General features: G+C 35.0%; 1 protein-coding gene across 1 annotated transcript in view; it reads right to left on the minus strand.

Annotated features, from left to right (window-relative positions):
• Window positions 1–21,969, minus strand: part of RYR2 (ryanodine receptor 2) — a 683,573-nt gene that overhangs the window by 83,535 nt on the left and 578,069 nt on the right. Inside the window, exons 71-77 of the mRNA XM_058542954.1 lie at window positions 17,846–18,016; window positions 16,429–16,488; window positions 13,659–13,793; window positions 9,858–9,970; window positions 8,561–8,657; window positions 6,559–6,662; window positions 4,945–4,996 (exon numbers count right to left, since the gene is read on the minus strand). Coding sequence (XP_058398937.1) covers window positions 4,945–4,996; window positions 6,559–6,662; window positions 8,561–8,657; window positions 9,858–9,970; window positions 13,659–13,793; window positions 16,429–16,488; window positions 17,846–18,016 — 732 coding nt within the window. The remainder of the gene's footprint in view (window positions 1–4,944; window positions 4,997–6,558; window positions 6,663–8,560; window positions 8,658–9,857; window positions 9,971–13,658; window positions 13,794–16,428; window positions 16,489–17,845; window positions 18,017–21,969) is intronic.

Consider the following 21,969-nt stretch of genomic DNA (forward strand, 5'->3'; position numbering starts at 1 on the left):
TTTTTTTTTTTTTGGTGAGGAAGATATGCTCTGAGCTAACATCTATTGCCAATCTTCCTCTTTTTTTTTGCTTGAGAAAGATTAGCCCTGAGCTAACATCTGTGCCAGTCTTCCTCTATTTTGTATGTGGGTTGCTAGCACAGCATGGCTTGATGAGTGGCATAGGTCCACGCCAGGGATTCAAACCCATGAACCCAGGCTGCTGAAGTGGAATGCACCGGCCTTAACCACTATGCCACGAGGCCAGCTCCAAAGAGAAGTGATTTTTAAATATAAAAACTACTTAGCCAATATAATCACCAAGACAAAAAACAACAAATGTTGGAGAGGATGTGGAGAAACAGGAACCCTCATACACAGCTGGTGGGAATGCAAACTGGTGCAGCCTCTATGGAAAACGGTATGGAGATTCCTCAAAAAATTAAAAATAGAAATACCCTATGATCCAGCTATCCCACTACAGGGAATCTATCCAAGGAACCTGAAATCAACAATCCAAAGAGACTTATGCACCCCTATGTTCATTGCAGCATTATTCACTATAGCCAAGAAGTGGAAGCAACCCAAGCGTCCCTCAACTGATGACTGGATCAAGAAGATGTGGTATATATATACAATGGAATACTACTCAGCCATAAAAAAGACAAAATCGTCCCATTTGCAACAACACGGATGGACCTGGAGGGTATTATGTTAAGTGAAATAAGCCAGAAAGAGAAAGACAAACACTGTATGATCTCACTCATATGTGGAATATAAACCAACACATGGACAGAGAAAACTGTATTGTGGTTACCAGGGGCAATGGGGGTGGGGAGTGGGCACAAGGGGTGAAGGGAGACATGTATGTGGTGATGGACAACCAAAAATGTACAACCAAAAACTTCACAATGTTATAAACTATTAAAACATCAATAACAAAAAGGCACACACAAAAAAATTACTTAGCCAAGAGAAATGAAAATTAAGACCCCAATGAAATACCATTTTATACCCATAAAGTTGACAAAAATTAATAAGTCATATAATATCAAATATTAGAGAACATATGGATCATCAGAATCTCTCTGAAACATTCCTGGTAGGAATGTAATTCGATGCAATAACTTTGGAAAACAGTTGGGCATTTTCTCCCCAAGTTAAATGTTCATACATCCTGTGGCCCCTGATTCTTGTACAATAGAAAACATGAATAAGAATAGGCATTTCAAGCCCTTTCCATACCAGCAAAAACATGGATGCAACTCAAAAGGCTATCAACAAAAAAGTAAATGGATAAGCTATGGTGTAATTGCACAATGAAATATAATATGAGAGTCAAATCAAATAAACTCTAGTAACACAAAAATATGGATGAATCTTAGAAAACAACATGAAGTGAAATAAGTAAGTACCAAAAGATTACATATAGCTTACTGCCCTTTTAAAAGTTAAAAATAACTAAAATTAAAAATATATATAATTATATATGTAATACATGTATATTCTATGTATTAATAAATATGTAAATAAATGAAAACTATATAAAAGGAAAGCAAGGGTGTCTTGAACATAGGATTCAGGATGATGGCTTCCTTGTGCGGGGAGGCAGGGTATGGGTTAATGGGGATGACCATACGACTACAAGTAAGAAAGATATTATCAAGGTCTTAGCTTTTCTTGCGATTGGTGGGTTTATGGGTAGTTACCACATTATTAGAAATGACTAAGTTACTAATTTAATAGAAGTAGGCCACTCATGGACCAACGATGAGAGTATGTCATGAATCCAGAGCTATGATTAACCCAATTCTGTGCTCCTATAGTTAAAAAACAATTAAAACTGAAAGTAAAAACCTAATTAAGATATAAATGCTTCAAAAGGCCCTGCAAGGAAGGAAGGTCCTGGTGAAGGAAGACATGAAGACATAAGTGTCTTGAACTGAGTTCAAGTTTCAAGACTCAAGACAAAAGTAATCATATGCGGATGCAAAATGATGTTGGTCAACTCCAAGAAACCAGGAAGGCCAAGAGAAAATATCAGACTCCTGGGATGCTGATTTTCAAAATGAAGAAGGGAAGTCTCCAGAAACTACTTACAAAGAAGTTTGATATCAATCATCAAAATTTACAACTTAGATAAACACAGGGAAAGCACACTTACCAAGTCTGTGGTTAACATAAATGGAATGAGATATGTACCAGTGAATGATAGAACTGACCTTTAAAAATATTTCAGACTTGGACAATGGTCTGACTCTAATTAGAGAAATGACAACATTTACTTAATTAAAAAGTACATCAATTGTCAAAATACAGGTATGTGAGATAATAGGAACTCATAAATGACCTGGAATTTAGATTGACAGGCAAGCTCAAAAGGAGACAGAAATGCAAACTGGCCGCCAAAAAAATTAACGAATTCTTACAATTTATTTTAAATGTATAAGATCTTAAGGCAGAATAAGCAAAGATACAGTCCCAATGTGCACTACCCAGGTGAAGTCATAACTACCATACTGTGTTCAATTCATTTCTGGGTGGCACACATTGATAAAGGAGAGCACATGCAGTGTAGAATGAACTGAGTGATGAAAGTTGGGCATTCCTCGGATACATTTAACAATAAAAGGAAGATTACTTAAGTATGAAGGGGAAAATCTTGAGAGAAAGAGAGCATCATCAAATATTAGACCATCTATCAAAAGAGATTAGATTTAGCCTTAGGATACAACTAGAACAAATGTGGAGGCAGAATCTGCTCCAGCCACAAGGAAGAACTTTAACCATCAGCAATATCCTGCTCTCAAACCAGGAGCTTCTACTTTTTCAGCCCACTTGCTCATTGCTCCTTCAACCGCAGAGGATGACAGTCTATGGACTCCCTTACAATCTCCTTATTCATCAGCTCTCTCTTTCCTCATTTCCTTATTTATCCTAGTTAGAATCCAAGATCCAATGACGCAGCCAGTCTCATAGCAACATACAAAACCTCTGTGATGCACTGTCCTTCAACAACAGTCTGGCAAAAATCTTTACCCTTGATGAATCTAACTTTCCACCTTCTCTGAATTTGCATTTAGTTCTGAGAACTGATAGAGAAAAGTCACACAACCAGGAAGACTGGTACTGCTACAAATTCCTGGAAAACAACCTAAGTCAGGTTTCTACACTGCCTGAGAATTCTATTTTAGTTTCTAGTCAGTATTCCATGCCAATTTCCACAGAAGGAATATCCTTCCTCTTTTATCTTTTCACCTAGTGTTTTTTAAACTATGGGCTTCAACCCATTAATTGGGCATGAAATCTATTTAGTGAGTCATGACCTAAAATAATTTTTAAAATTTAAATAGAACAGAAAATATCAGATTATACTGCTCATAGGAAAGGTATAATTTTATGAAAATTTTCTTTCAAGGTATCTATTTTTATGTTTTTGTAAACATACTAGGTAGACATATTTCTTACTGTGGATTATGGTTTAAAATAAAGTTGGAAAGCCACAACTTTTCCCTCATTCTCTGTAACCTGTCCTCTCCCTTGGTTCCCATAGACTCAAGGCCTCACTCCACAAATTATTCCCTTGCCCATTCTACTGGGTCCTTCCCACCAGAATAGAAGCATGCTTGAATCTCTCTCTTCAAAAAAAAAACAAATAAATGGCAAACAGACAAAAATAATCCTCCTTCAACCTCATAATTCCACGTAGACAGTCATTACTGTATATCTTTCTCCTCCCTCTCAATCTTCTCAGTAAAGAAATGTCTATGCCACAACTCCTCACTTGTGAATCTCTACTTACTTTCTCACAACACAGCGATCGCAACCACCAATAGCCCCTCTCCACAATCCTCTGAAACTGTGCTCACCATGGTCACATGATATACATGTAATAAATCCTGGAGAATTTTTAATCCTTACCTTGTTCAACTCCTCAGCAGAATACCGTGCACTTATTCCTATAGCTCCTACGCACGCTCACATTTAAGATTCTCTCCTATTTTCTTTTAAGGCCTCCTTTTCTTCTAATCATCTCTTAAAATTCCTTGTCCTTAGAAGCTCAGCCCTAGGCCTCCTTCTCTTCTCATGCTGCCTTCTCTGCCTGGGCAAGACCATCTACTCCTATGGCTTCAATTACCTCCTAATGCTGATGAATCCCAAATCTGTATTAACAAGCCTTACCTGAGTTACTAAATGTCAGACATGAATGTTTTATCACATTTTTGACATCTCCACTTAGCTTTCTCACAGGAATCTTTAACATGTCCAAAATTTAATTTGTCATCCCTCCCCTTCACTTCAGGCCTGTAATTATTCTGGTCCTCCCTGTCTACTCAGCAGCCCAAGCCAGAAGCCTCAGAGAAACCCTGAATCCTCTTTTATATTCATCCCCTCATTCATCCTCCTGCTGCAAGGTATACACTCAGCAAATACTAGCTGTTACTATTTTTGCATGGTCAACTCATCATTCAACAGTCAAGGACTTCCTTAAACCTTAGACTAGGCAGCCCTCACTACTATGCTATGTAACATGTTCACAAAACTCCTAATAGTTCCTCTACGATTAAATTTATCAGAGTTTTTTTGTAATCATTTGTTTAAATTTTGTTTTCTCCAACAGTCAATAAACTCTAAGAAGGCAGGTTGTGTTTGTTTTTTTCTTATTCACCATGTCATCTCCAATACCCTGATGCCCAGTGAGTATTTATTGAATGAATGAACGTTTGGAAAATGAGTGAGCTCCCCATAAATAAAATGTTAAAGGAGGAAAGAATGATTACCTGTCAAGGAAGTTAGAACAGAGACTCATGCAACAAATGGAAAGTTGAGATTAATACCACTTAGGTTTCTAAGATTTAACAATACTTTATTTTAATCCCAAAATACATAGATTTTTATCCTTTATCAGATGAAAATGATTTCTCTTTATTAAAATTAAACACTAAAATCAAGACTATTTTTTACCTTTGCCATAATATCTGCATAAGCCATATATAAAAAATCTTCCTCCAGTTTGCTATGAAAAACAAGAAAAAACATCAGTTTTAAAGTAGAAGGCTAGCCATATGTAAAATTACCATCACTGTATACAATAACCTTTATTTTTCAATAAGTATGTCTTTTAAAAATGAAATAAACTCAAAACTTAGGCAAAGTAATCATTCAAAAATACAGAATCAGAAAGCAAAGATCTCAGACCTCCTAAATAGCTGTCCCACCTTACCTTCCAGAAGAGGCCTTCAAGTCTCACAAAATAAATGGTCTATTGATTTACACACAAATGTAATAACTTTAATTTTCTTGAAACTACAAAAGTTGAAATAAGTAAATTTAAATGACATAGGGGCTTTTGACAGTAGAAGTGATATTTGACATTTGATGGAAAGATTCCCCAAATTATTATGCTACTATATAGTTAAAAAATACAATGGTCATAATAATGACCATTAAGAAAATTAAGAAAGTTTAAATATGTTTATTAGCCTCTTTTTAAGAAGTATGGAAACCATTAATTTATGATGAAAGGTTTCTATCAAAAAATACCTAATATTTGTAAAGTTATGTTAGCAGTTTTAAAGTTCAGCCATCATAAAAATTCACTTATGAGAAATACCTCATTACCTGACAATGCCAGACAGAGAGTTGCTCTATGCTTAGGGATGAGATGATTTGTTAGTTAGGAAATAATAAGAGAGAGAGAAATAGTGAGAGAAGGATGGATCACAGTGGCTAAGAGAGAGAAATGTACATTATTATGGCATGCACAGAGGTCAAATGAACTCTTCAAGACTCTGAGAAGACTCATGTGGACATGGATTGATAATTAAATTTATCTCCCAGCTTCTGCAGAGAATGAGAGTGAGGCCTCGGGCAAAGGAGGCTTTCTTTCACATGGCAGGGAAGAAGATAATGGTTTTACAACCTCTGAAATGTCCCATCTACAGAGCCAATCTATGTAGTGCTCCTGTAATGAGCAGATGCTGAGCACATTTTGATTATCAGGCATATAGGTGCATTTCTTATTTAACTCCATAGAGGTTTGCCCTTTGTGGCTTCAGTGAATTCATATGAACAAGACTGTAGAAGCCAAGAAAAATGGAGAATGCCCTTAAAATAGATCTCAAAGAAACATCCCATTGAGATGATGGCTTACCCATCTCCTAAAGGTTTCCTAAGACCCACTGCACAATACAGACACAATCTACCCAGAAAATTCTGGGTCATCATTGGTTTCCAAACACTTTTGGTACTGAAATTTGCTTTGGGCTCTTTTGCTTTATTTATAAAGGCTGCTTGTGATAAAGAGAAAAATCATTTTATAAGAAGATTTAGAAGCAACTAAATCAGCTAATTACAAAGTTGTTAAGAAAAACTAGAGCTCATGGGTAGATATTAAAGCCTGAAATTGAATGAACATTGGTCCACAGGTGTATGCCAGACTGGTCATATCTTTGAATAACTCTCTCTCCTAACAAGAACAAGATGAAATTGGAACATGAATATGTGACACATAGAAACTCAGACACAGGTTTCTTTATTTATTCATCCTATGTCTCACACGAACCCTCCCAACCATACCATTTCTCTGTTAAAGCTGTTCGACTAAACAGAAGGATCAGCTGATGTAGAGGATCAACTCTCTTAGTGCCTTCATCTTCTTCTGGAGGTTCTGCTCCAGGTTTCTATAAAAAAGTCAAATTTATAAAATTTCACATTTAAATGAAATGTTCACTCAAATCCAGGAGCAATATGAGGGCTAAGAACAACAAATAAAAGGAAAGCCTTTCTCTTCCTGCTGTGGTATGTGTGTGTGTATTTTATAAGTATTATATATGTACATATGTGTGTGTACATGTGTGTTACATTATCAATGCAAAACTAAGCAGCTTTAAAAAAATATATATTTAATAGTTGTACCAAAAAACACTATGGGCAAGGATTATTTACATCATTTAAAAATTCTGGGGGCCAGGCCGGTGGCACAGCGGTTAAGTGCGCGCGCTCCACTGCGGCAGCCCGGGGTTCACAGGTTCAGATCCCTGGCATACACCGACACACCACTTGTTAAGCCATGCTGTGGCGGCGTCCCATATAAAGTAGAGGAAGATGGGCACAGATGTTAGCCTAGGGCCAATCTTCCTCAAGAAAAAAGGGAAAGATTGGCATCCGATGTTAGCTCAGGGCTAGTCCTCCTCGTAAAAAAAAAAAAAACAAACCAATTCTGAATGCTATTCTTATAAGCAGATTCATAACTAACTAAAAGCGTATTTGCTACATAGATTTCAACTTTAGGGAGGGCTCAGTATACAAAGAATTGCAATAAAATGCTAAGTCACTCCAAGTATAAAAATTTAATTCACATAGTTATGTAAACTGATTATCAAATGAAACATTTTCTTCACCTACACAAACAATGAGAGGTAAAAAATGTTAAATGAGTTAATGCTTGAATCACTTACACATCATTTTTTTTAATTTTCAGTTACTTTTAAAACTTAAAAAAATAACTTCACACTATTGGATAGAACTTCTACCAGGAGGAAAATTATTAAGCATTTTTACTGACTGTAGAATTAATCAATCCTGACTTTAATAAATTTTAAATCTCTATTGACTTACTCTTCCACTCAGACTGATTTCTTCTCTATATAAATGATGTTCTTCTCTGGATTTAAGGTTTAATGTTGTGGGTACTAGGTAAATTTCTATAAGATATCCAATATTCTACGGGTTGTTTTGACTCTAAAGACAAATTGAATTCGTTTCAAATATGCGGGGGTAATCAGGGTTAAGATTTTTATGAATTAGATTAGTTTATCTATTATATTCCCTGATAATTTGAATTAAAAAAATAACTTTTAGACAAGAGGTCTTTAACTTGGGAATCATGAAGCCTCTAACTAGTCTGCAAAATTCTGCAGGACCGTATGCTTGTAAATTTTCCTGAGAAGATGGCTTTTGTCAGATTTTTAAACAGGTCACAATTTATTAAAGATTGAGATAACGGCTTCCCAGACTGCTGTACTCTCAGGAACACAAGCCTCCTAATCAGCGCGGCTAAACAAAAATTCTATTTGCCACCTACTCTATCTACCATGACTTCTTGCTCTCCTCGTGTCCAGTCTATCATCCTCTGCTCTGTGTATCTTTAAAAACCGCTACTTTTCATTGGATTTTGTTAACTTTCAACTTATTTTGTTAACTTTCAACTTATTTCAACTTTCAGCTTCTTTACAGTTCAGCTTTTATAGTTCTATCCTGGTTCTGAGGGGTTTAAAGGTGCTTTAAGGAAGAATTTAAAAGACTAACAGAGTCAAAGCTTAGTTAATAATAAACTTGTATTATTCATCTTAAATTCAGAATTGCTTGATGTTGATGAGATCTCTTTAAAATAAGAAGAGTGAATTTCCCCTTAAACACCGAATAGAGTATAAAAAGATAATAGAATATAGAATAAAAAGTTGCCCAAGACCAATAAACTGTAATGACATTTTCTCTTCAATGTTATAACTATTCACACCAATGTTATTCCACTCAAGCTCAAACCCTCTTTCATCTTATAACCCCATTAAAAACATACTGCTAAATCTTCTATCAACTTGTCTTCAAAGTAATGTTCTTCCGTTTCAATCCAAGACTTTTCATATCCTTGAAGAAAGAGATTGACAGCCCGATGCCTAAAAGATAAGTACAATTTCAAACAAAGGTTGTTTTTTTTGTTTAATAAATTGAAAAGGTATTCAGTAGTGCTTTATCACTAGATTGTGCACTAAAAGAATAAAATAAAAATAAACTTCCTACTCTTGATTGGAGAGGCAATATACTGTAGTAGATAGAGCAAGGTTTCTCAGAACACATACTGACTTAGATTTAAAACCTGGCTCAGCCATTTCCAAGCTTTGTAACATTGGTCAAGTTATCCAACTTCGCCAACTTTCATTTTTCTCATTATAAAACCAGGATAATCCTCATCTATACTTAAGTTTTGTGAGACTTAAAATGAGACAAAGAATGTAAAGCACGTTGGATAGATGCTCATTAAATGGTAGCTATTATGACATCAAGCAGCTCTGGATAAACAATGTAATAAGTGTCAATAGAGGAATTATTCAGTTTTTGAGTTACCATTAGATACAGGCCCTGAGGATTACAAAACAAAATGCATTAAGTGAACTTTATGGGAGTATACATATAAAGATTAAATCCTGGGATACTGATGATAAGTGGAAATAAAAGAAGACCAGTGAAGACTATAAGAATCGGCAAATGCATCATGAGGTTGAGAGATGTGGATAAAATTCAAATATAAGAAAGGATAAAAGAAAATTGTGACTTTCTTTTAAGTTAGTTCCATAAGTTAGTTCCATACTAGTTTTATGTTATTCCCATAAGTTAGTTCCACATAAACAACAAAGAACATCTATTGTGTCAAGTTCGGTTCTAAGCACTCTGTATACCTCAACTCATTAAAGAATCTGAAGAACTCTGAGGCAAATCTTACCATGGTGCAGATGAGAAAACTATAACAAAGCCAGGTAAGAAACTTGACCAATGTCGTATAGCCATAAGCTGAGATGTCAGGATATCAGTGAAAGCAATCTGACTCCAAAGAAAGAGTTCTTAATTACTCTATCTTGCCTCACATATGTGAGTAGATCTGTCTCAGTACTGAAAAGTCATTTAACAACTACATTACAGAACACAGTTCTCTGAGAATACCCAACAAAGAAAAAGTCAAGTATTACACAGAAGAGCCAATAAATTTCTCCATCCTTCTCTTGGACTATCATACTCATGTTAATGTAAATGCTAGACTCCTACCATTTATTAGGGCAAAAATAACTTTAATCTACTATAAACATTAAAAGAATTCTGACCTTGGCAGATTATACAAAGGAGCCATTCGGAAGCAGGCTACCACTGCCCTTTTCCTTTGCTTAGAGAGCAGCTTGTGCCATACAGCCTTTTTAGATCTCTGAGGATGTTCCACCTGAGGTAAAATGACACAAAGAAATAAATATTTAAACCTCAAACTACCCTCAAAAATACAGTGTTAAACAGCTGCACCACTTTAGTAAAAATTTTTGGAATTCCAATTCCTAAAATTATTATGAAAAGCCCGTATCTTAAAAGTTACCCAATGCTAAATGTGAAATAGTTTCAAATGCTACATATTTTCCTTAGTAAAAATATAATATTTTCCCAATAGTGTGTACTGTAGAAGCTATGTCATCTCTAAAATCAAAGAAATATAAAATCATTCTATATAAACTCATTTTGCATCCTTCTCAGAATCTGTTTCTTCATGGTTCTAAAACATATCTTCCACCTACACAAAAAATTACCCTACTCTAACTGTATCCATTTTAACTAATTTTATCATAAGAGTTACAGCAGTAAACACGAAAAGGCAGTTAAAGAAAATTTAAATGAAAATCTACTGCTCCTTAATATAATAGGATGGAGAGAAGATGACAAGGCTTCATGAACACATTACTAGGAGTGAGTAAGAGTTTAATTTTGCAAAAATGTTAAAATATATAACGATTTTGTTAGATAGGGACAAATGAGAATTCAAAAGTTGCAGTAAATGATGCAAGCAAGCTATTTATTTAGCTAATGGCATTTGGAACTCCAAGAGGAAAAAGAGATTAATTACAAGTATTAGAGAGAAAAAAAAACCCCAACATGTAACTCTAAATTAATTAGTAATCTCTAGGCAATTTAACACTGTACTTCCCGGATTGTAATATCTCCGGCGCATACATGTAGATTTCTGAAAGAAATAAAAATGTTATGTTAGCTAAAAAAGTAAAACTAAGTTTATTATCCTTTGCAGTAAAGGGTCAAAATATGAATGTATTAATGCCTGAAGAAAACATTAAGAATGTTTGGACTGCAGTAGTTTAGAAATTTGAACAAAGAAACTTGTCTAATTTGAAAGCGTTTATTTCTGTGACCTTCTTCCCTCCATAAGGATCAATACACACTTAATTGTCCACTTCAATTTCTTCTTGATGATTGCTGAGTGAAACAAAACACTGTTGAGACTTAACATTGTAGGTGAACACAGAATCAAGGGTAGTGTTATTCAACTAGACCCAACGCATTTCAACCTAAAGTTCCATTTTGAGATCCAAAACTGTAAATAGTAGCTTTTTATGGGAATACAGCATTCAGATCAGCATGGGTGACAGTCAACGAATATGATTAAGTACCGAGGCATTGGAGATACAGTAGTGAACACGGTAGAAAAGGTCTCTGCCATCGTGAAGCTTACCATTTTGCAGAGCATTTTATTATAAAAGGAAAGACTTTAAATAGTGGGTTTTCCTATAAATCAAATAAATAGATATTGGGAAGATCTGTAATCCGAAGGTGAACACCAAGATGTATCTTTTGTTAGGAAATTCAAAGGAGACAGCTTATTCTCATGAGAAAAATTACCAGATGTACATACAAAACATAAATTTACAAAGGTCGCTGATACTTGAGATAAATCAAATCAAGTATTTCTTGTGCACCCACTGTTTTGCACTGAGTTTACCAAGTGAACATATTCTTTGCAAACTACTCTATGACTCAACCACAAATTAACATTAGAATAGAGGTATTAAAGGCATGCATTCTACACACAGATATCTTCCACTTTTTTCTATTCTTTGATAATTGACAATTTCTTTTTACTCAAAAATGCTCCTTTCATAATAAACCAACTCTGTCATATCCTTAACATTTTGAAGAATATCTGGCCTGAACTAAAATCTGAGCTCCTTACCCTTTCCTAGATAATTCCTACTTCTCCTTTAAGATTTACACAGGGATCACCTACTTCACAACTAGATGACACTGGGGCTCCTTTTATATTCTCTTCAGCACATTTTATCTTAGCACATCTATGCCACTACATATTTATTTATTTATATAACCACATTCTCTACTAGAACATGAGCTACTTGAGTAGGGGGACAGTAGCCAACCCCCAGCACCTGCAGAGTATAATGCTGCCATATGGTAGTGCACTCAAGAAACGTTCATGGAATGAACAGCTGCTTAGTAAAAATGAATCTCACTACTTTAAAAACGACATCATCATGATGGCATATATTTATGAATATATAATACATGTATATAATGAAACATAATCAGATTTCAATAAGTTTCATTTAATGTATCTAAAATTCATTCACACCAATCCAGAGATGTGTACGAAAATCAGGAAGAATAAAAGTTATGGTAGATTAAGGGCTGCCAGAAATGGTCCTCCAGCAGCCACTTAATTAACATTTAATAATCTTCTTAAATATGTATATAATTCTGAAAACACAACTCTATGACTTTATATAAATCACTTAAAATTTCATCACGTCAAATTTCGTCATTTGCTGATTGATGATAATTTATATTTATTTAATATTTCATGAAAATATTTAGGGAAAATATTAAGTTCCCTAAATTGTGTTATATTATATTATTAATACGTTACATAATATAAATACATGTTGATAGTCATATGGTTAAGAGTATCTTAGTTTAATCCCATCACATGTAGCGATAAATTGCATGGCATTGGAGAAGTTATTGGCATTTGGGGGGCATTTGAGTAAGCAAGAAGGAAATTTAAAAACTACTACATTAGATGATATCCTTATGTTATTTAACTGGCACGACAGGGGTGGGAGATCACCAGGTACTATAAAATAGGAATCAAAGAAAAATGTTTATTATTGCTATACTAATATGTTCTGCAGAACATTTAGGTGACAAAGTTCCTCATAAGACATTGGGCATTTTATTATTTTATGCTCAGTGTAAAATAACCATATGCCACATCAGGCAAGTACTGTCACAGAGGCCCAATGACATCACACTGTTGGGCTCACAATGCGCTCTCTCACTGCTGCTACTTTGTTGAATGGGCCTCATGAGAAATAGAGACTACATCTCTGTGTTACAGATATTTTGCCTAAGCCAGAAGATTCCTCATACAAAAATATAACCCAATGATTGATAATGTTTCAAATATTATTGGTTTGGGAATTCTTGAGCAAAGGTAATGAATAAAAAAATCAAACACACAGTGAGCTTTGTAGTTTAAAATAGGACACAACTGAAAAATTATACAAAAAGACTCTTCTCAAATGGTTTTAATATCAATCAATTGCTCTTCCCTAAAAGTAATTTATTGCTGATGCTGAAGAAAATTAGCTCAAAAAAATCTCTCATAAAAAGAAAGCTTAAGCAACTGACAAGAAAAATTCAAATATTAATCCAGTGAAAGACAGTATCTCAAACATGTTGTTATGAACAGTAATAAAAAATGATACAAGCATAAAACATTTGAAATCAGGTGTAACTCCTAAAATTTTTGTTAGAATGAGTTAAAATTACGTATATAATCCTAATTATCTGTATACTTTTAGAAATATTTTGAAAAAGACAGTAAAACAAAGGCCTTGATCTCTCCAAATACATTATCTATATATTGCTGCAAAAATTAGAAGTTTGGAAATTGTGTTCATTAGATACTAATATCTCCGGAGCCATACATTCCTTATAAGGAAAATGCTGAACATACATATTTTCTGCCCCGTAATTAACAAATTAACACCGATTCTCTTTTAAAAATGTTTTTAGAGGGTCACGGAAAATATAACTGAATCAACACAAAATCTAACCTGTTCAAGATGAAAAAGCACATTTGCTATATCCAATACTCTTTCTACTGTCTTCTCAGGATCTGAAGTATCTTCAGTCCTGTTTGGTAAGTCTTTGTAAAGAGCCATTTGCCATCTAATAGCAGGATCCTCCAACTGCAGAAGAAAAAAGAAAGTTCACAAAATACAAGGTTACAATGTAAAGAGGGGAAGACCTACTTCTGAAGAGTCAATGTACAATTATTGAGCATAGCACAGTGTCAAAACAGTAGGCAGAGATCAAGACAGAGAAGGACCTTGTACTCAAGAAATTTATCATCTAGTGGGGAAGAGGGACATTAAACAAACATTTACAATTAAGATGAGGGCTACTAAAAAGAAATATAAGGTACCATGAGATTTAACCTAATCTGTTGGTGGTTGGGAAGATTTCTCTAAACAAGTGACGTTTCAACTAAGATTTAAGGATGAGTGGGAGACAGCCAGGGAAAGCAAACAGGCAATCTTTTATCTTTCTCTTCTCCTTCCACAGTCAAACTCTGAAAGATGTATGTATTCTTTTATAGACAATGATATAGGATCACATTTATCTATAAATATAGGGACTACAATAGAGCTTAGTCTCACTAAAACAAAAATATCAATTAATATAAATAGAGGGCTATAAAATCATATTCTTATAATGAAGGAGTCTATACATTCTTCTTTTCAATACTGTCCAATTTCCTGAAAGATAAAACTGAATTCCATATGTTTTTAAAAAGGATTATTACAATTCATAGAAACTGACAAATATAAGCATCTTTACAGGGGATAGAGTATGTTACTTCAAATAAATAATATAGAACAACTATTCACTAACAAAAAGGTAAAGCAATTCCCTTATCTTTTCCTCCCCTTTAAAATCTCCATTAAAAACGGGAGATGGAGAGCAATGAAGCAGAAGTAAATGGACACCACCTACATCTTCACAACCCCTAGTCTGAGAAAGCACAGTTTGAAATGTCAAAAATAACCTTCTTCTAGAGGCAAACATAGAAACAGAGCTCTGTACACTGAATGACCTATAAACTCCATTTGCCCTTAGATAAAACAAAGGTCTTTTTCTCCATATACTTTTTTCATCTGAGGACTACTTTTGCTACTTCTAGATTTTAATATGCATTCTTACTTATATTTGGCAAAATAAATACAATCTTTATACTCTGTAATATATAATTACTCTCCCTGCCCCAGGATTACCATTTCTACAATTTCAAGACAATGTGTTCAAGAAGGAGTTGGCAACAAAAGACTTCATTTTTTGCAAGTCTTTATATCTCCATAATATATGTACCTAACTCCCAGCATAAAAATCTATAGAATGAAATGTCAAAAAGAATATGTATTCATTATCTTTTTATGTTCTGGTTGCATTCATTTGGAGGTGAAATATTGATTATAAATGTGTTTCCTTTTCCACTCTCCTCTTTCTTCCCAACTCCCCAAAACACAATATAAATTGTCCAAAATATTCCTACAAGTAACCTCTAGAATATAACGGAAGAATTTCTTTCTGCTTATCCAAGACATAACCTTTTTTAATTGACCATTTCCTGAGAGTGGCATAAACCCTCTCCTAAGAGGTACTAAACATTTCCTGTCTCTGCTCAGTGGTGATTGTCCTAGACCATGGTTCTCAGAGTGTGGTTTGGAGTCCTTTGAGGCTCTTTCGGGGGTACGGAATCTCCTCAAACACCCAAGTAGGTGGCACCAACTTTTCACTTGAGGTTCAGTTGGAGGCTTTAAGAACATTTTAAAAAAATGATAAAAACCTTTTTGCTATCTGAAAAGAGATCATGCACTAATAGGAATTAATCTTCTACTCTGGAGAAGTTATTACTAAATGTATGACTGAGTACACATCAAAGTGCATGTTAAATTCGCTCTATATAAGTATTTGTGCATTGTGAATATTGTAAAGGCATGTCTCGCCTTTATCATATTATATTCCAAAGTATTAAAAGAAAACGAACATGGCTTGAATCTTTGGAAAGAAACAATTTAATACCCAGAAAGGCATACATTATACTGCAGTCACTACTTTTTGACATTTGGACATTTTTATAATTTAAAAAATTCCTCAGAAGGGACATCAAAATAGAAGCAAATAGGCTAAGTCAAAATAATAAATTGTTAGACTTCTTACACTACGTAACACATTCTATAAACAAATGAATAATTCATCCACTAGTACGAAAAATTTCCAAATAATAGAAAATGCTTACTAAACCACAAAAACTACTTCTAGTAATTCTTTCACCCACCATTAAAAAGCAGATATTATCTTGGTTTCCATTCATGTTTTTCTTCTAAAGGTACACTTGCCTTCCTAGGTCAATTCATTTATTTCTACTGCAGCAATTCTCAATATCGCCTACGTACTAATGACTCTTAAATACACAAATTTAATTACTTAGCACTAGACGTAAAATCTCAAATTGTTATAGACACCTGTCTCCATTTCCCAAAGGTCTTCAAACTCAGCCTTATGAAGGAAATTTCCAACCTTTGTTTCAACTGGTGACATATTTTTTTCAAAGTCTGACATCTCTGATGATCTTTAAAAATACATCATTTATTACCATAAGAGTCTTTAACACAAAAGGATTTGCAAGTAAGATAATGCTGATTAAAACAATACATTTTCAGTATCTTAATTGCTAAAGTAACATTATTTGTAGTACTATTCTCAAGAGAGATTAACTAATTTATGGATACTAAATGTGCCTTAGAATAAAATTTGGCTTACCTTGCCTTGTAAATGAATATTATTGCGGATTATATCTCGTACTTCATCCTCAGTGTCTTTCTGTCAAGAAATATATGTTACCTAAAAGAAGTCTTATAATGCATCACCTGTCACAAGTCAATAGAAATAACTCCAACTTCTTTGGAAATGGTATATGTCTGAACAAATATCATTATAGGATTGAAATACATGCCACAAATTTTGGGGGTTCTCTTTTAGATAATTTCAGACAATTTCTTTTTTTTTGGTGAGCAGGACTAGCCCTAAGCTAATATCCGATGCCAATCCTCCTCTTTTTTCTTGAGGAAGCTTGGCCCTGGGCTAACATCCGTGCCCATCTTCCTCTACTTTATATGGGACACCGCCACAGCATGGCCTGACAAGTGGTGTGTCGGTGCGCACCCGGGATCCGAACCTGCGAACCCCGGGCCGCCAAAGCGGAGCGCGAGCACTTAATCACTTGCACCTCCGGGCTGGCCCCCAGACAACTTCTTGATACTGCTGTGACTTGAAACAAGACAACAACCTACTTTAACTCCACAGTAAGTGCATACAGATTCAACGGAACTGAATTCCCAGTTCACAAGAAGTGGGGTAGAAGCCTGTTCCCTTGGGTTCAAACAGAAGTACGTCTCCAGCAGTCTCCAAAATCTCCACAAAGTAATTTTAGCATTTAACAACATCCCCCATGATCCAGTAATAACGAAGAGCAAACCCTGAGAATCAAATATTAGACAACCACCAACAGAACTGCATCCTGCAGCTCACTCTGCCACAACCTCCTCTCAATTTGCTCATTAGGATATCACACTCTGGATACACAGAGGAGTGCTTCAGTGCGGGAACAGGCGGAGGAAGAATATGTCCTCCAATTTACATAAACATAAATTAGTAATCCTAATGTCTATTTTTGAAAAATTGCATCCTCATCTGTGTAGCCATGAAGGCGAATAACAAGGAAATCTTGAGAACTAAAATCCTGATGCTTGCAAAGGAGAAGAGCTGCTGATTTAAAAGTTAACACCTCATCTAAGCACAATCAGCACAATACATCATGCTTCTAACATTGAAAAGTCACCCTTCATAAATTTGAATACACTTCTTATCACGAATTTTATATAGGAGTTCATATGAAATCCATTTTTTTTTTTTCACTACCAGCGACTTGTTTGTTTGGTTTACATTTGGTTCCTGAATATGCCCTGGAGGTGTTTAACATAATTTAGAAATAAAAGTCAGCCTCCAAAAAAAAGTAATAATAATCTTCGTATCTGAGTCTTAGAGCCTTGCCAAAAAACCGCTTAATAAAACATTTAATGCAAATGAAATTGACATCGAGCAGTGAGACAAAGGAGTGCGACACTTGACAGTCTGGAGGTCGAATGGTCATTACCACTGCTATGAAAAGGAAACTTACCATACTAAATCGATTTTTGGCCAGAGCAATGAGCTCCTGGTCCCCAGGGGCACAAATGTTCAACCCAATGGGCAGTAATCGCTTCAGCGCTGCTACAATAAGAGAGGTCTGCATGGAATATCGATCTCCTTTGCGCTTCATTTTCTTCCTTTCCTGATCAGAAACAGCTGCCTGTGGAACAAAGCTAAGCGTTGGAATCTGTGACTGCTTTTCTCACATTCAGAACTATGAACCTTTTCTAACTTGTGGTTTCATCTTCCTTAGTTTCTGTTCGTCCTTATTTTTGAAAATTCTACTGAGAATAATTCTTCTCTGTCCTTCTTAGCATCTCTTGCTAATTTTAAGTCCTACCCTCAGATTCCCAGGTCATTATACAATTCACTAGTATGCATATCTATATGATTTTAGAAGGAAAATGCACATTGAAATTTTAGAGAAGCAGAAGGATATATGAAAAATTTATGGTAATTTCAGACATTGTATGTTTTATAATTTTCAATACTTAAGAGGGAAAAAGAATTAAGAATAAATGGTTTATTTTTAACAAATGCTTGCTTTGCAATACATACACACAAACATATATGGTTTATAAAATACATTTGCCTTTTATAACGTCTGCAGACCTGTCCCCCCAGGGCCTTAATCCCTATCTGGTGGAAACAGGTGTAATATACTAATTGGTAGTATGCAAAGGATTATCTCTGGATGGCCTGTTTACAAAATAAGTACAGCCATGCTACTTCAGGTTTCTCTTGTGATTTTACTGAAGGTTATGCTCATGCCACAGAGTCACCTCAAAAGACAGAGGCTAATTTTCACTGGGTAGTGAGTATTCTCATTTCTATTAAGAGGGCACGTTCTGACGTCAAAACTAAAATAATTGTCCCATATTCACTTCTTTGTGCATGTTAAATCTCTTTGTAGCAATCAATCAAACATCGAAGATATTTTCATGATAATGACATATTGCAACAGTTTTGGGCTACTGAGAAAAAAAACAGAAGTTCATATACAAATGATTTGCTTTTCCCAAAAGAAGGCAAAATATATCACAATGTGATGTTGAAAGAAGTTTTTGCATAGTGAAAGTAGTGAAACAATTGAGTCATCATATAGTAATGGTAGCTTATATATTATGTTAATAATATAATACATATTATATAATGTATATAATATATCATTACATATACAGTATATATTGATATATTATATCAAAACTATAATATCTGAACCACAGCAATAAGAATTGTATTCACTTTCCAAAAAGATGTACTTATTGCATGGATCTCTCTCTCTCTTTTTTTTTTTTGGTGAGGAAAGTTAGTCCTGAGCTAACATCTGTTGCCAATCCTCCTCTTTTTTTTTTTTTTTTGCTGAGGAAGACTGGCCCTGGGCTAACATCCATGCCCATCTTCCTCCACTTTATATGTGGGACGCCTGGCACAGCACAGCTTGATAAGCAGTGCGTACGTCCATGCCTGGGATCCGAACTTGCAAACCCTGGGCCGCCAAAGCGGAGCACGTGAATCTAACCGATAAGCCACCAGACCAGCCCCAACATGGATCTCATTTTTATCTGTACCAATTTGTAAGAGATTATTCTCAAAAATTTTAGTAGAAAAAGCACAGTGAATAATTATTTGTACTATTAAATTGATTAACCCATAAAAATAATGGATCAGTGGTTTTAAATGAGCTGTTTGCCAAAAGGAAACATAACCACAGTGATAAAAATAATTATCTAAATGAGGAACTACCATCTACCATCCTAAAAATTAAACAAATTGATACAAATTATGCAAACATATTTTTATCTAGTACTGGTAATTTAGTTTCAGCAAAACAATATAACCCAATGCATTAAAGTTTAAATTTTACTGATGTTGGAGTTTCTTTGATTTTAACTTGTAAAGTTCTTTTTATTTTATGGTTATATAAGCAGAAAGAGCTTATACCTGGTTTGATATTTATAAATATTTAAGTGACTTTATAATGAAAATAATTTAAATCAACACTAAAGGCAACTATAAATTGCTCCATTTTGAGAAACAAAAATTTAACAGAGGACCATGAAAAACAGAAGAATTTTCTAATATTCCTATACTGAAATAGCCTACCAATCCCTTCCAAAACATAGATATTTATGATTTTAAAAAAAATTTTAGATATACTAATTATAAAAGTTAGTCTAATTGTTAAAAAGACAAGAGGTAAGTTTTGGCAAGGATATGGAGGAAAGGGAACCCTTGTGCACTTTTGGTGGGAATGTAAATTGGTTCAACCATTATGGAAAACAGTATAGAGGTTCCTCAAAAAATTAAAAATAGAACTACCATATGATCCAGCAATCTCACTTCTGGGTACATATCCAAAGGAAATGAAATCAAGCTCTCAAAGAGATATCTGCACTCCCATGTTCACTGCAGCATATTCACAATAGCCAAGATATGGAAACAACCTGCGTGTCCACCAGTGGTTGAATGGATAAAGAAGATGTGGTGTACATATATATACAACAGAGTATTATTCATCCATTAGATAGACGGAAATCCCGCCACTTGCAACAACATGGATGAACCATGAGGGCGTTATGCTAAGCGAATAAATGAGACAGAGAAAGACAAATACTGTATGATCTCACTTATATGTGGAATGTAAAAGAGCCAAACTCATAGAAACAGAGAGAAGAATGGTGGTTACCAGGGGCTGAGGAGTGGGGGAAATGGAGAGATGTTGGCCAAATGGTACAAACTTCCAGTTATAAGATGACTAAGTTCTGGGAATATAATGTACAATAAAGTGACTATAGCTAATAATACTGTATTATATACTGGAAAGTTGCTAAGAGCATAGATCTTAAATGTTTTCATCACAAAAAATAAATGGTAATTATGTGACATAATGCAGGTGTTAGCCAAGGCTATGGCATTTATCATGTTGCAATACATAAGTGTATAAATCAACAGGTTGTACACCTTAAACTTACACAATGTTAAATGTCAATTATATCTTAGCAAAACTGGAAAAAATAGTGAGCCTAGCTTTAAACAACTAATACCAGTTGCTACATTTCAGCAGGAATTGAAATCTTAAGAAAAAATAGAATAACATTCTATAACGTAACAGGCAAATCCCACTATTTTTTCTCACATCAACAAACTGACATAGAGAATCTGTAATAGATGCTATCTGTATATGTTTTTAAAACAAGTTATGAAATTAAAAACTTCAGCAATGCTAGCCATCTAATGATGCAATATTATATATCTTGTACCACTGTAATAGCAAGTCAGGGAAAACAACAGTAAAAATAAAACACACAAAAAAACCTTGATTAAAGGTTGTTAAAGTCAAGTTTTAATTTGTCCGTATTAATTAAGTAGCTGCTATGCATTGCGCTTTAGAGTTACCAAGTGAATCAAATATGTTCCCTGCCCTGAAGAATGTATAGTCTAAAAGAAGCCACAGATGGACTGCAGCACAACGGCCCAGGGCCCTGCTGAGAGTAACCAAGGGCTAAGTGAGGACATAGGAGGGAGCGGGAGGAGGCAGGCTTCACTGAAGGGAGAGCACTCACCCGGCTACATATTAATTGGTACACTAATAGCCACCTGCTGTAGTCACTACCACCATTTCGAATGTCCCAGGCAAGGGCACAGCAGGGGTTCCATATCGCACACATGTGGTTACTCTCCTCCTAAGAGCATTATGGCCCATAGGCACTGGCCTCTCTCTACCTCATAGGCTACATGCATTTTACTTTAAATTAAAATGAAGTTCCCTATCCCAGATTACCATATTCCAAATGGGTCTGCCGGCCTCAGTCATCTATTTCATATTCTCTTCTAATTTGGAAAACAGCACTCCATAAATAGCAATGATCCCTGCTTGGGTGATTAACTGAAGACTGATACATGACAGTTTGTCCTCTGGTTTGTATTCGAATTTGGTCTAAATCCCTCTTCAAAAGTTCCTTTTTCCTTCAGGACTCGGCGGGGGGAGTGGATTTAACTGCTGCCGTGATGCCTCAGGCACACGGTTTGAGGTCTTGTCACGGGAAGCCCTGAAGCTTTCTGCACCGCTCTGCTCTCAGCATTGCAAGGGGAACATCTCTCGGTCCATTT

This window comes from Diceros bicornis, chromosome 6 (genome assembly GCF_020826845.1).
Source record: "Diceros bicornis minor isolate mBicDic1 chromosome 6, mDicBic1.mat.cur, whole genome shotgun sequence".
In the NCBI taxonomy this organism is placed as follows: Eukaryota; Metazoa; Chordata; class Mammalia; order Perissodactyla; family Rhinocerotidae; genus Diceros; species Diceros bicornis.